At 41.5% G+C, this 14,621-nt stretch overlaps 1 protein-coding gene across 1 annotated transcript in view; it reads right to left on the bottom strand.

Moving 5' to 3' along the window:
• Nucleotides 1-14,621, bottom strand: part of nol10 (nucleolar protein 10) — a 94,759-nt gene that overhangs the window by 68,388 nt on the left and 11,750 nt on the right. The window contains exon 2 of the mRNA XM_052025308.1: nucleotides 1,926-1,971. Within this exon, the coding sequence (XP_051881268.1) occupies nucleotides 1,926-1,971 (46 nt within the window). The remainder of the gene's footprint in view (nucleotides 1-1,925; nucleotides 1,972-14,621) is intronic.

Genomic DNA, 14,621 nt, shown 5'->3' with positions numbered 1-14,621 from the left:
TCTGCAGTAGTCAGTCTGCACTACAGAAGAAAAAAAAATCAATGAGCCCCGCACCTTCCAATATCAAGGATGGACATTGGTGCAGGATTTAAAGCCACTGTCTCGTATTTCCAGTGATCCTGATTCAGTCCTGAACTTGGGTATTATTTGCATGGAGTTTTCACATTCTCTGTGGCTGCATGGATTTCCTGCAATATCCCAAAACTATGCCAATAGGTTAACTGGCTCAATTTTCCCTGTAGGAGAATGGCAAAAATAATCAAAAGGAAGTTGATGGCCATTTGAGAGAGAAACAGGGGGGAAAAAAATGGGACTAATGGACTACTCCATTGAGAGCTAGCATGGAACCAATGGGCTGAATACCCTCCTTCTGTGTCATAAGTGTGAGGAAAGAAAACAAGCATGTAAGTTTTTCTTAAATCTTGATTCATTAACATGTCAGTTACAGTGCATTTGTGATGTCTGGTTTATACAGCAGTGTCCAATCTAAAATAGTTGGCTGGAATTTGCAAAAGAACACTGGTAGCTCCAAGGTGAGCTGACCCCATTTTATTCTCCACAAACATCAGCAAGTTTGGGACTCCTGCGCAAAGTCTGTATCGGCTTTACTTCATGAACCATCCTACTGTGGCACAGGATTCACTATTTTGGACCTGGACCTTGCTCATCAGCAAGTCAATATTTGGATGTTAGCAACAGGCAAGCACAAATGTTTTTGTATGTTAGCAGCAAGCATGGATGGCATGCCATAGGAGTAAGACCTGGTCCACAGAGTAATGTCTCTCTCTCCCCAGATACTCTGATCTGGGGAGTATTATCAGCGATCTGTTTATTCACAAATCCCATACTATCCATATTCAATACTACAGATGACCCACGAATACATGCAAATACTGTCTTGCTTTTACACAAGTGACAATGTGTTACCTTTAATATTCAAGATGCTCCAGAGTGCTTTACAAAAAGAAAGTTTTTGATTCTACTCCCAAAGTACAATGATTTGTACATATTTGGGGGGGGGGGGGGGGGGGGGGGGGGGCGCAGAAATTGCATTCCTTAAAAAAAATTGTCCATACACTATTTTCTATCTATGCACATGTCAAGAAATGCAAAAGCAAATTGAAAAAGAATTGTATTTGCTTTGATCTCCCCAGAGTAATTTTGGAAGAGGGAGTTCTTATTCCATCTCCCAAATTTTTTTTTGGTAGCAATTTATGAATTCCATAAGGGTGAATTTCTGTTACCTGAACTGCCTTAACATGGAGGCTGCCTGCATCCTATAATTGCAACCTCCAGTGTTACATTGTTTCTCCCAGCTCCTTGCCAATATGCTGCAGTGAAAACAATGTCATGCTCCTACTACTTTCTTTCCCTAGCTTTTCTATTTAATAAAAAAAAATCAAGTCAAAACTCAAGGATAAGCTGTGTATGGGATAATGAAAATCTTACATTTGTGCACCTTGATACAAATGCACTCCTTCCACCATGCTGTGTGCAGACTAAACTTGTTCTGGACTTACAATATTCAATTTTGCAAATGGTCACCTAACATGTCAAATTTTGCATGTGAAAAGCTTTCCCATTAAGTAACAACCACTATTCCTGTCATAATTAAAAGTTATTTACCTCTGTTCCCAAGACTTTCCACTTGCATATCCCAACTTCAAAAATCAAGCATCACCAACCCAATCAGAATATTGAGTTCTTCCACAAAGTTCTGAGCAGTGGCCTTACAGCAGGCCAGATGAGGCTCAGTACAGTCCTAAATTGTTATCACAATCATGCTCCAGCTGTCTGTGATCTGACTCTCCAATGTTATTCCATAGAAGTAGATCTAAACACAGCTATTTGTAAAGTGAGAAAGCAATTTTAAAAAATAATTTAATGGATGATGATTAAAAGTTTGGTTGGCACTTTGTACTCACCAACATCATTCTTCTGTAATGATCTCTTTTTTCTATCTGAAAGCCACTGAAAGGAAAAAGAAACATTCAAATAAATCCCACTGCAGTTATAGTTCAGACAATAGATTTTGAGTTTTTGGAGGGGATAGATGAAAATCATCTGACCACAGAAGTGAGTGAAGTAATCACTTTTAGAAAAGAGAAACTAACTTTCAAGCACAGAACTTGAGACTGTATCCAATACTTAAACATTGGCAACCACATAAATATCCTTGAGAAACATGATTAGAACCATGTTCTCCTAAAGCTCTCAATATTGCAGGAACATCAAGAGTACACCAGCTTTGTTCCAAAAGAACATCTGTAACTCTATAGCCCCACGTACACAAGACCTATCATCCATGCCCATGTGTTAGTCAACCTAAATTAAGCAACAATTTTATTTCAAAATGCTTAACTACATTCTCAAATCATTCCAGTCTTAAACCCACCCCCTCCTTTCTCATAACTTTCCTTAGCCACCGCCACACCACCCCCCCCCCCCCCACCCAAAACAATCTGTTCCTTCGGTTGTGGGCTCTTAATCATGCCAAATTTATTCATTCCATCACTGATAACTACAATTTCAGTTGCCAAGATTGCAAGCTTTGGAACTTCCATCCCAAACTTCCTTTTTTCTTCTATCTGACATGCTTTGAGCCATTGATATTGGGGCAGATGGCTCAAGCATCATATTTTGAAGCTGCACTGGCTGCCCACAGAAGCTCAGAATCATTTTGTTTGACAACATTTCTATGCATGACCTCAAGTCATTCTGCTAGGTTAAACACACCAGCTAATTCAAAATGTTGTCTCCCCAAATATCTCGGCATACAGTCAAAGTCATACAACACAGGAACAGGCCCTTTGTCCCACCAAGTCAATGCCAAATATCAAGCACCATTTACACCAATCCCATTCTATTCTCTTCACATTCCATCAATTCTCCCCACTTTCTACCACTTACCCACACACTAGGGTAATGGACAATTTTAGTGTCCACTTAACCCACCGACATACATGTTTTTGCTATGTGAGTGGAAACAAGAGCACCAGAGGAAACCCACACAGTCGAGGATGTGCAGACTCCACACAGGCAACAGCCAAGGTCATGGACGAATGCAGGGCATCAAGGCTGTGAAGCAACAGCTCGACCTACTGCACCACCATATTTTGTATTGTGGATGTTTAGTGCTGCAAGTAGCAATGAGGTAAAGCTGGCACAAGGAGTCCAAATGGCTTCCTCCTGCTATTATATTCTTAGTATACTATTAGGAGATTTACTTAACAATAACCCATGATCAAATGGTTAACCACTCAGAACTTCATAGTCCAAGGATTTATTGAAGTTTTTAAGAAAGTACTTAGGAGCCTTTTCTCCATACTATTGATGGGTATTTTGATCTAAATGTTTCTCATTTCAGTGAATTTTCACTGTAAACTAAGTAACTATATGAAGTTATTTACTGCACAATTTGCAAGTGAAATTAAGAAGAGCTTTAAAAGAAACATAACTATTTAATTTGTACTGACAAAATGGAGAAAATTCTTACTAGTTACACATAAGCAAAAGCAATTAATATACAGTTCTGTATGTCTGCTTCCTGGAGAGCCAGCTGACATCTCATCTAGTACAGCATAAATTAACAACTCAATTCCACTATAAATGAAGACAACAGGAAATCCCCAGTCTGATAAATAAATACAAAATACTGGAAATACTCAATAAGTAACATCTGTGGAAAGAGGAAGATTTAATGTTTCAGATCAATGATCTTCCAAAACTCAAACTGTTCTCTCTGCCCCACATATTCAACCAAGGAATTCAATCACAGACAGTACCAATGATGAACAATTACAAATGTTCCTGCAATAGTCATGAATAAAATATTACAATGCATTGGCACTCAACACAAATTCATTACGAGAAGGGTGGAGCAAATAAGTTATGCAATATCAGAGGAAATAAAAAGCCTGGAAATAAGGATAACAACAAGTCTTTCAAATCCAGGCTCTGTATAGAGACAGAACAGTAAGATAATTGGATCTTTTTACTAACTTTCTCTAAAATATGTAAATAATAAAGTTCCTGGCTGAGCCAGAATTTGGTCCCTTCTGCACAATGTTTATTGCCTTTCTCTCTACCCTTCCCAGCAAGATCTTTGCCTTCCACACACACCCCCTCCCCAAGAAATTATTATTCTCCACAAGAATGACTAATTAAAGTCTTTTCTCCACAGCCCCTTTACCCTAAATATAGTATCTTCCATGGATTCTCATTCTGATACACTAGTTTCTCTTTCCCACCACGCACAACATAGCATCTGTATTGTGGTTCCTCCATGCTAGTCACAGTACAGCTGAAGCAAATATAAATCAGATAAAACAAAACTAGGCAACCATAAAACTAGGCTTTTAACATTATCAGTAAGCTTATTCCTTTTTCTTTAATGCAAGTCTTGGCTGTGTGGTAATTGGTGGGTATTATTAATGTGATTCTAGCATGTGATTTATTTGCACTGGCCATCCAAACTTGGAGTAAACTGCAATGCATGAATCATGAAATAAACAAGGCAAAAATCAGAATATTCATATCCTGCCGAGGCATCAAGTGTCAATGAAAGCAGATAGAAGACCTGTTGTTATGTAGTAACTTTCATGTCCTTTTTAGATCCCAAAAAGCACTTTTACAGCCAATAAAAATGACATACAGTCATCATTGTTCCAAGGAAAACATACATGACCAAGTTGTACTTTTAGCAACATGCAATAGTATGAACAAAGAAATGACATTTTAAATTTTGTTTCAGGAGTCTACACAATAAGTGAATCATGAAATAAGCAGCTAGATGCTTTTTATCTTGAATATTGTATTGACATTAAAGTGCCTCAAAACTCCAAGAACAAGATGAATTGATAAGTACTGATACTGAATGAGGTGAATTAACTGAGAACAAGATAAAAACATAACTAAACACCACAGTCAACCCTTTTTTTTTAAAAAGGTTACCTGGAAGTCCAAGAAAATAGTTCATTCTAATTTGTTCCCAAGGTATCCTATTGGATTACTGGACAGAAATTAATGGTTATAGGAGAACGTGCACAAATATGATTTGTTGCTTCAAGTGTAACCAATACATGGAAATACATGGTGAATTTGCATTGAAAAGTGGATGTGGAGTGCAGCACAGCACAACGTTAAGTGGTTAAAGTCAATCAACAGAGCTAACAACCTCATCGAGCAACCAACTATTCTGACTGTCAAATCCCAGTAGTGGAACAAAGGGATTAAAATGGATGTCAAAGTGGAATAGGGCATACATTCCAAATTTAGAGAGAAACAGATTAGCAAAAGCTATCCATCAAAATAGTTAAGGAGACTGGGAACATCTTTCAAGATTACAATGTCTTGATTAAATTGTTAGTTTTTGTACTATTAATCATTACTTTAAATATGGATACTTGGTTGACATGTTAATAAAAGTTAGTTATCCACCTCCAGAAAAATAAGATTTTGAGTATTAGATTCTTGTACACAAACTGGCTGTCATGTTTCCTATCTTACAGAAATGGCCCAAAGCAATGTGTAGCTAAGGTATTGAAGAGTGCTCTTTAAATGCAATTTTGTTTTATAAAACCTGAATAGTGCTGATCCAGAAAATACATCCTTCACCATTTTAATGTGTTGGCAGTGACAAATTGTAATACAAATTATTTAGCACATATACCATCACTACCAATGGGTAATGCCAATTAATCTGGGATTTGAATAGCATAGGAATTTAATGCACTATAAAATGATTTCCTCCTATAAGCAAATGTAGCACCGTAAACACATGCTGCTTGTATTTATCTTTTTAGGTGGTGCCTTAAGGTCAGGGACAAATTGTTTCCACTCTAGTTCTCTGCATTCTAAGTTTGCTGTTGAGTCCTATGGAGATTCCACAGACTGCCACAGCAACCCTTTCTATTGCCTCTCCCCAGCCCTGCCACAAGACTGAAATATTTCCTGGAAACATGTTCGCCATCTCCTTGAAAAACCTCATGCTGTGCTGAAGCAGAGAGTAAAAGCACTTGCTTCAAGAATCAGGGGTCAGATATGCAGATGTGGCTCACCACACAAAGTGATTGAACATGATCAGAGGCTCAACACTGGAGACATTGGCCTGAGAAAGAGCACCAAAGTTGAATCACCCATCCTATCAATGGATTGGGATGATTTTGCACAGATGGAATTTACAGTATTTCTCTGGTGCTTCAAGAAGTCTATCGTAGGTTCCCCACATCATACGGGGGGGGAGATGGGGGAGATCACTGTTACTCAGCATCCTTTTGATCTTCAAACAACTTTTCCTTAGATTGCCAAAGGCTGTGTGATGAACTAAGTGGCTGTTCCAGTAATCATGGACATTTGACATTTTCCTTAGGTAAAGGTTGTGCCATGAAATCTTGTACTTGTTTCTGATGAAAGAGTTACAGCACTGACAAGACCACATTCCACATATTTTACCAGCAGAACCTCCCTGGAGTTAGTTTTCCCCAATTCCTTTCTTGCCAATCCCACCATTACAGACTCTGGCACTGAAGTCACTAAGAACCACCACTGATGCTCTCCAGGCCACTCCCCATCTACTGATCAACCACCCACAGCATTCCAGAAGCCATGCTGCCCGAAGACTGCAGATTGGCATGGTCCCAGTGCACATTTTGCTGACCTCCCAGGTCAGAAGCATCCTGTGGGACTGCCTCAGTCAACTGCTGCTATATTAGCAATTGGCATGTTACCTTATAGCAACTCTGAACTCATTACATTAAAGGCACTAGATGAATACAAAATGACCAAAGGTCTTCACTGGAGCTACATGTAAAAACAAAAATGACTCCAAACACCAAGGAAATACTAGGGCACAGAACCAAAAGCTTGGTCAAGGAAACAAATCTTAAGGAGCTTATCAATGTGAGCTGCAGAGATGTACAGGGGGTAATTCTGGAAGCTGAAGAAAAAGTAGAATTAGGAAGGCCAGCCAGACACACATTAGTCACCTAGATGAAAAAGGCACAGAAGAGGGGCTCAGCAACAATTCAGCTGAGGTACAGGCACAGTTGAGGAGAAATAAATAGGCAGCCTTCATGATGTTTGTGCAACTACCAACATTGTTGAGACTGTGGCTAAAAAAGAGCAGTTGTAATGGGGATCAAAAACAATATGCTTGGTCTTCCCAATATTTGGTTACATGGAAACTCACATGCTCACTATCACTTCTGCTACACCTTCCTTTTCGTTGGCTATGTGGAGCAGTCCATGTCCCAAATCTACCTGGGCACACTCCCCAATTCTTTCTCAGCTACATTTATGACTGCATTAGGTCTGTTTCCTCCACCCACACAAAGTTAATGAAATAAAAGAGCTCCACTACCAACATCCACCCTACCCTCAAATTCACTTGGTTCATCTTTGACACCTCTCTCCCTTTCTTGATCTGTGTCCATCTCAGGAGACAAGATTATCCATCAACATCTACTACAAACCCACTGACTCCAGAGCTATAGTGACTACATCTCCTCTCAGCCTGTCACTTGCAAGGACACCATTCCTTTTTCTTAGTTTTTCCATCTCTGTTGCATATGTTCATGATGAGGTCTTTAACTCCAGGACATCAGAAATGAACTCTTTCAGAAAATGGGATTCCTCACCCACCTGCCCAAGATAGAACAGGGACAGAGATCCCCCAGCATCACCCCAACAGCCTATGCATACAGCACATCAATTGTCGCAATTTCCACCAGCTACAATACGATTTCACCATCAGCCACATCTTCCCCTCCTCACCAGCTTCTGCAGGAAGTTACTCTGTGACTCCCTATTTGCTCATCCCTCCTCACCCATTCCTTTCCCTCCCCAGACACTTTCCCCTGTGACTCTAAGAGGTGTAACACACATCTCTACATACCCTCCCTCACCAAGACCTTAAACAGCTCTTCCAGGTGAGGCAGTCATTCACGTGCAAATCCTCCAGATCCCTGTCCTTGTCCTTTTCTCCCTCCCCCCATCCTGATCTACCCAGTTCTTCCTAAATTCACCCCAGCCCTCATCACCCTATTTCTTTCCCCTCCTTCACCCACTCCATCTGCCCATCAACTACATACTCCTTCCAGTGGTTCTCCTCCCCTACTATTCCATCTGGCCTCCCCACCTCACTGGATGACAGAATTGAGGGCTTTGTGGCGAAGTGTGCGGATGATAAAGATAGGTGGAGGGGCAGGTAGTGTTGAAGAAAGAGGGGGTCTGCAGAAGGATGGACGGGTTGGGAGAATGGGCAAAGTATCAGCAGGTGAAATGCAGCATAGTGAAGCGTACAGTCGTACACTTTGGTAGAAGGAATGAAGGCATAGACTATTTTCTAAATGGGGAGCAAATTCAGAAATCAGAGGTGCAAAGAGACTTGGGAGTCCCTAGTCCAAGATTCCCTAAAGGTTAACTTGCAGGTTGAGGTGGTAGTAAGGCAAATATAACATTGGCGTTCATTTCAAGCAGACTAGAATATAAAACAAGGATGTAACACTGACACTTTACAAGGCATTGATCAGACTATACTTGGAGTATTGAGAGCAGTTTTGGGCCCCATATCTAAGGAAGGCATTGGAGAGGGTCCAGAGGTTTACAAGAATGACCCCAGGAATGAAAGGGCTAACATACCGGTGCGTTTGACGACTCTGGGCCTGTACTCACTGGAGTTTAGAAGGACGGGGGATGGGGAGGGGGGGATGCAGAATCTCATTGAAACCTACAGAATGTTGAAAAGCCCGGACAGAGTGGATGTGAAAAGGACGTTTCCAGTAGTGGAAGAGTCTAGAACCAGAGAGCATGGCCTTTGAATAGAAGGACGTCCCTTTAGAACAGAGATGAAGAAATTTTTAGCCAGAGGATGGTGAATCTGTGGAATTCATTGCCACAGACAGCTGTGGAGGCCAAATCATTGGGTATATTTAAAGAAAGTGGAGGTTAACATAGAACAGTACAGCACAATACAGGCCCTTCAGCCCACAATGTTGTGCCGACCTTTAAACCTCACCTAAGACTATCTAACCCCTTCATCCCACATATCCCTCTATATCTTAAATTCCTCCATATGCCTATCTAGTAATCTCTTGAATTTGACCAATGTACCTGCCTCCACCACCACCCCAGGCAGTGCATTCCATGCCCCAACCACTCTCTGGGTAAAAAACCTTCCTCTTATATCTCCCTTGAACTTCCCACCCATTACTTTAAAGCCATGCCCTCTTGTACTGAACATTGGTGCCCTGGGAAAGAGATACTGGCTATCCACTATCTATTCCTCTTAATATTTTGTACACATCTATTATGTCTCCTCTCATCTTCCTTCTCTCCAAAGAGTAAAGCCCAAGCTCCCTTAGTCTCTCCTCAGAATCCATACTCTCTAAACCAGGCAGCATCCTGGTGAATCTCCTCTGCACCCTTTCCAACACTTCCACATCCTTCCTATGAGGTGACCAGAACTGGATACAGTACTCCAAGTGTGGTCTAACCAGAGTTTTATAGAGCTGCATCATTACTTCACAGCTCTTAAACTCGATCCCTCAACTTATGAAAGCTAACACCCTATATGCTTTCTTAACTACCCTATCCACCTGTGAGGCAACTGTATAGGTTCTTGATTAGTAAGGGCATCTAAGGTTACAGGGAGAATGCAGGAGAATGGGGTTGAGGGGGAATAAATCAGCCATGATTGAATGGCAGAGCAGAGTCAAAGGGACAAATGGCCCAATTTGCTCATGTCCTATGATTCCATTCGCCACCTTCCTCTCCTATCAGATTCCATCACCTTCAGCCTTTTCACTTCTACCCTTTATCACTTCTACCCATCACCACCCAGCTTCTGGCACTAATTCCACTCTCTCCTCCCCCGTATGCTATCACCCCTCCTCAACGGGACCCACCTATTGCCTGCTAGCTCTTGCTCCACCCCCTCCCTCCACCTTTTCATACTGGCTATCTCCCCTCTCTTTCAGTCCAGAAGAAGGGCCTTGACCCAAAACATCAACTGTTCATTTCTCTCCATTGATGCTGCCTGACCCGGAGTTCCTCCAGTATTTTGTGTTGTTCCAGATTCCAGCATCTGCATTCTCTTGTGCCTCCAACAATGATACTGACACCCAGCAGATCTATCCAAATTTGACTGTACCTTAAGCAATCCCAGAAGTATTACCACTCCACTCTTTAGCGCACCAAGTGTAGAAGACTGGTTTTCTTAAATGGATTACAAATTCATATTGATCAGCGTAGGTTTCACTTGAAATTAATGGTGCAAGTAGCAATACAAAGTTCTGTGTTGGTGGAAATTCCCTCTCTTCTACCAGTTTTTCTAAAATATTAGATTACAAAGTATTTAGTTACAAGATAAGTTACAGAGTTATATTCTATGTAACAAAGCACATTTTAAAACACATTCAGACCATGACATTTGGCAACTCTTGATCTGGTCTACAACATTCTTCTGAGCATGTGTGGTTTGGTCAGGAAAAGGAAATACTTCCCAAGGAAAACAGCAGTGACAAGGTGGTGTAGTGGTGATCAGAGGTGGTGAAGTGAGGAGAAAGTGCCACAAGCATGAAATTAGGCATTCAATCCGATTTCATACAAAGTCATCTTGGTAAACCATTTCAATCTGGTTAATCGAGGAAATGCTCCAAGCAGCTGAGATCACACACATCACATAGATGAATGTCAGTGATTAGTTACAAGTCACCTCTCAAGCCTTACACTTTCTAGTCCAAGGATGGGCTGGACATGCCCCTCTTCCACCACCAACCCTTCCCCACACACAGTTGCCAATGTGAGAAACAAAAAGCCACAGATGCTGGAATTGAACTTAGAATTGTAAACACTGGAAATACTCAAGTCAGATAGTGTCCGTGGAGGCAGAACCTCTATAGAAGTAGCCAGCCATAGAGCACAGAAATCACCACCTTGGCTAACTAAGTCAATCTCAGATTCCCAGCTGTTTTAAGAAGACCACTATCATCTTGGTACCGAAGAAAAACAAGGTAATATGCCTTAATGACTACCAGCCAGTGGCTCTGACATCCACCATCATGAAGTGCTTTGAAAGGTTGGTCATAGCACACATCAACTCCAGCACGATTATTCTCAACACTGGTGCCTCACAAGACTATCCTCAACCCTCTAGTCTACTCCTTATATACTCATGACCACATGGCCAGATTCTGCTCTAACTCCATCTACAAGTTTTCAGATGATACTGTAAGAGTAACTGAGAATGTAAGGGTTAATGTTGTTCAGCTTGCTCTGGCTTAACCACAGCTAACTATAGTTGAGATGCATTATGTCCAGGTGTCTTGTGTAAATCAAAGTAATAGGCGGTTATCCTTGAGCCCGGAGCTGTCTGTGACACCAGATTGTATCATGGACTTCTGAGTGCTTAAGGAAAAAATAGCAGATAATTATAATGATTTACTTCCTCCTTCATTAAGAAAAAATAATTAAGTAACATAGGCTGGTATGTGGAACTTGGCACTTAGGCTTCTTTGTTTTAAGTATAAAAGAGGGAGCCTAGCATTCGAATCTTTGAGCAAGGATCAGTACAGAGCTCGAGTTACATTGTTTACTCTCTCTGTATCCCTCTCTAACGCTAGCGTTAAAAATAAAGCATTAATCGAAAGTTCTTTGGTTCTGTAGTTGTCTGATTGATTTAGAGCGCGGGTCGACTATTACATTGGCGTAGTCGGCAGGATTTCACAAGGACACCTGAACACCTCCAGACTGAGTAAGTGGCCGACGGCATTCGGAAGGTCAACAGGAGAAACAAGACACCTTCAGACCCCTTGTGTCCGACTCCTACATTGACCTCCGGGAACACTGTGGTCTCTCATCTGAGGTAGACTGGTTCCCTGCTGAAATCCCAAAAGAACCAGGAAAGAGAAAGAAATTCACAGGTAGGAGTGTTATTTTTAAGAAATAGTTGTATGGTGAAGAAAAAGAGTTTGTTTTGTGTAACACTGGGGCACAGTGTTGGTGGGGAGAGAGAGTTGTACGGTGAAAAAAAAAGTTTGTTTGATCCCGCAGGGATCGGTTCTGGGACCTCTACTTTTTGTGATATTTATAGATGACTTAGATGAGGGGGTGGAAGGCTGGGTTAGTAAGTTTGCACACGACACTAAGATCGGCAGTGTTGTGGATAGTGTGGAGGGTTGTCGGAGCTTACAGAGGGATATTGATAGGATGCAGAGCTGGGCTGACAAGTGGCAGATGGAGTTCAATCTGGAGAAGTGTGAGGTGGTACACTTTGGAAGGACAAACTCCAGGGCAGAGTACAAGGTAAATGGCAAGGTACTTGGCAGTGTAGAGGAGCAGAGGGATCTGGGGGTTCATATTCACAGTTCACTGAAAGTTGCCTCACAGGTGGATAGAGCAGTTAAGGCGGCCTATGGGACGTTAGCTTTCATAAGTCGTGGGATTGAGTTTAAGAGCCGCAAAGTGATGATGCAGCTTTACAAAACTAGTTAGACCACACTTAGAGTACTGTGTTCTGTTCTGGTTGCTACATTATAGGAAGGATGTGGAGGCGTTGGAGAGGGTGCAGAGGAGATTTACCAGGATGCTGCCTGGATTAGAGTGTATGGAATATGAGGAGAGGCTTAAGGTGCTAGGGCTTTATTCACTGGAAAGGAGGAGGACGAGAGGAGACACGATAGAGGTATATAAAATATTGAGAGGAATAGATAGAGTAGACAGTCAGCGCCTCCTTCCCAGGGTGCCAATGCTCAACACAAGAGGGCATGGCTTCAAGGTTATGGGTGGGAAGTTCAAGGGAGACGTTAGGGGGGAGGTTTTTCACCCAGAGAGTGGTTGGTGCATGGAATGCACTGCCTGGGGTGGTGGTGGAGGCAGATACATTGGACAGGTTCAAGAGTTTGTTGGATAGGTATATGGAGGAATGTGAGATAGAGGGATATACGGGAGAGGGATATACGGGAGGAAAGGGTTAGATAGTGTGAGGGTGGTTTGACGGACAGCACAACATGGTGGGCCAAAGGGCCTGTTTTGTGCTGTATGGTTCTATGGTAACACTGGGGCACAGTGATACAGGGGCAGAGATCCAAGTACTTAAAGTTCATATGGTATAAGTTCATTTGGAATTAGAGTTCATATGGAATAAAGAAAAAGTTTGTTTGGTATTCGTCTGGTAAAAATTAGTCTTCGTATGGAATAAGTAAGTTAGTGGGTAAAGATAAGTTTGTTTGGGATAAATAAGGTCGTATGGAATAAGTAATAAGTTTGTTTGGGATAAGTTAGTTTGGAAATAAAGTAGTACTACAGAGTTCATTTGGAACCAGTCTGGGATATATTGTAATTCAATCTGAGGCAGTGAGGTGAGGATAAATTGTGATTTGGACATCAGACATAAATCAGAAAGAGACAGGCTTTAGAGATAAACGTGATGAGGGTACCCCAGTGCAATATATGTGTTACTTGCACCCAGAACATCAAAAGCAGTATCGACAATTGTCCGCAGCTAAGATTAGATAACGAAGAGGAGCCGATCGGTGGTACAAGATGCACATTAAGTCATCTGTTTAAAAGATGTCAAGGGAGATATTTAATTTACTTTCTTTTTTTTTTAAGGCTCTAATTTCATGTTAAGTTCGCTCCTTAATTTCAAGAGTACTTTTCAGTTTGTGGTAGAAATGTGTTTTTTTAAATTGATACTTTAGTGTACAAGTGTTGTTTTTGGGTTATTTTTGTCTTTCATATTATGTAAGATTTTTTGAAAATTGAGTGCCAATAAGTTTTGAATAGTTAATGAGCAGCATTATGTACTAAGGTGGGTGCACCCAAAGACTGGGAGGTTTTAAAGGCTGAGTGTGAATGGTATGACAAGCAAGAAAAGGAATGCAAAGAATAACAAAGCACAGCTTCAATTGATTAATAAAATTGCCAAATGTTATAAGACTGATAATGACCCCGGGGACCCACTGTCAGGCATGGCGACCCTATTCTTGCAGAATGATGAGGATGAGGAATTGGAAGATTCCTTGTGGGCGAGATCACCTCCATACGCCCCTCAGGGACCCCCAGATCACCAAGCTCCAGCACTGCTGGCACAAGCAGAGCAATTGCCTCAAGCCCAGGCTCCAGTCAGGGATGAGCAAGCAATAAAAACGAAAGCTGATCGTGTGAAAACAGACTGCAAAGCAACGAGTTAACAAGTCCCCGAGGCAACAATGCACCCTGTTTGAGTACTCCCCAATCCCCAAGCAGGTGCTCACAGCCAGGCAGACACTATGCAGATTTATACACCACGGAAACCCCAGGAGATGTTATTAATTGCAATGCTGCTTCCTTCAGAAGGGGGAAATCCTATTGATACATATGAAGATTTAAATCAAAAAAATAATGATCCAAATCAAGTTAATAATATGCTGACAGCTCTCTTGAGAGTTTGAAAAGACTAATCAACATGAGCAAGGTTCTGGAATGTAAACCTACTTTTAACGAGACAGCCCAGGAATTTTGGGAGCGTTTTGCTACAGCATATCAGACATATGCTGGAGATCAGGCATACAAAAGGGTCCTCGAATATTTTTAAATGAACTGCCACCATCACGCAGGGAGGTCTGCTTTAAGTGTGGGCG

Source organism: Pristis pectinata, chromosome 10 (assembly GCF_009764475.1).
Source record: "Pristis pectinata isolate sPriPec2 chromosome 10, sPriPec2.1.pri, whole genome shotgun sequence".
Taxonomy (NCBI): Eukaryota; Metazoa; Chordata; class Chondrichthyes; order Rhinopristiformes; family Pristidae; genus Pristis; species Pristis pectinata.
Note: the sequence above shows the minus strand (reverse complement) of the source record. Positions and strands in the feature narration are given on the sequence as shown.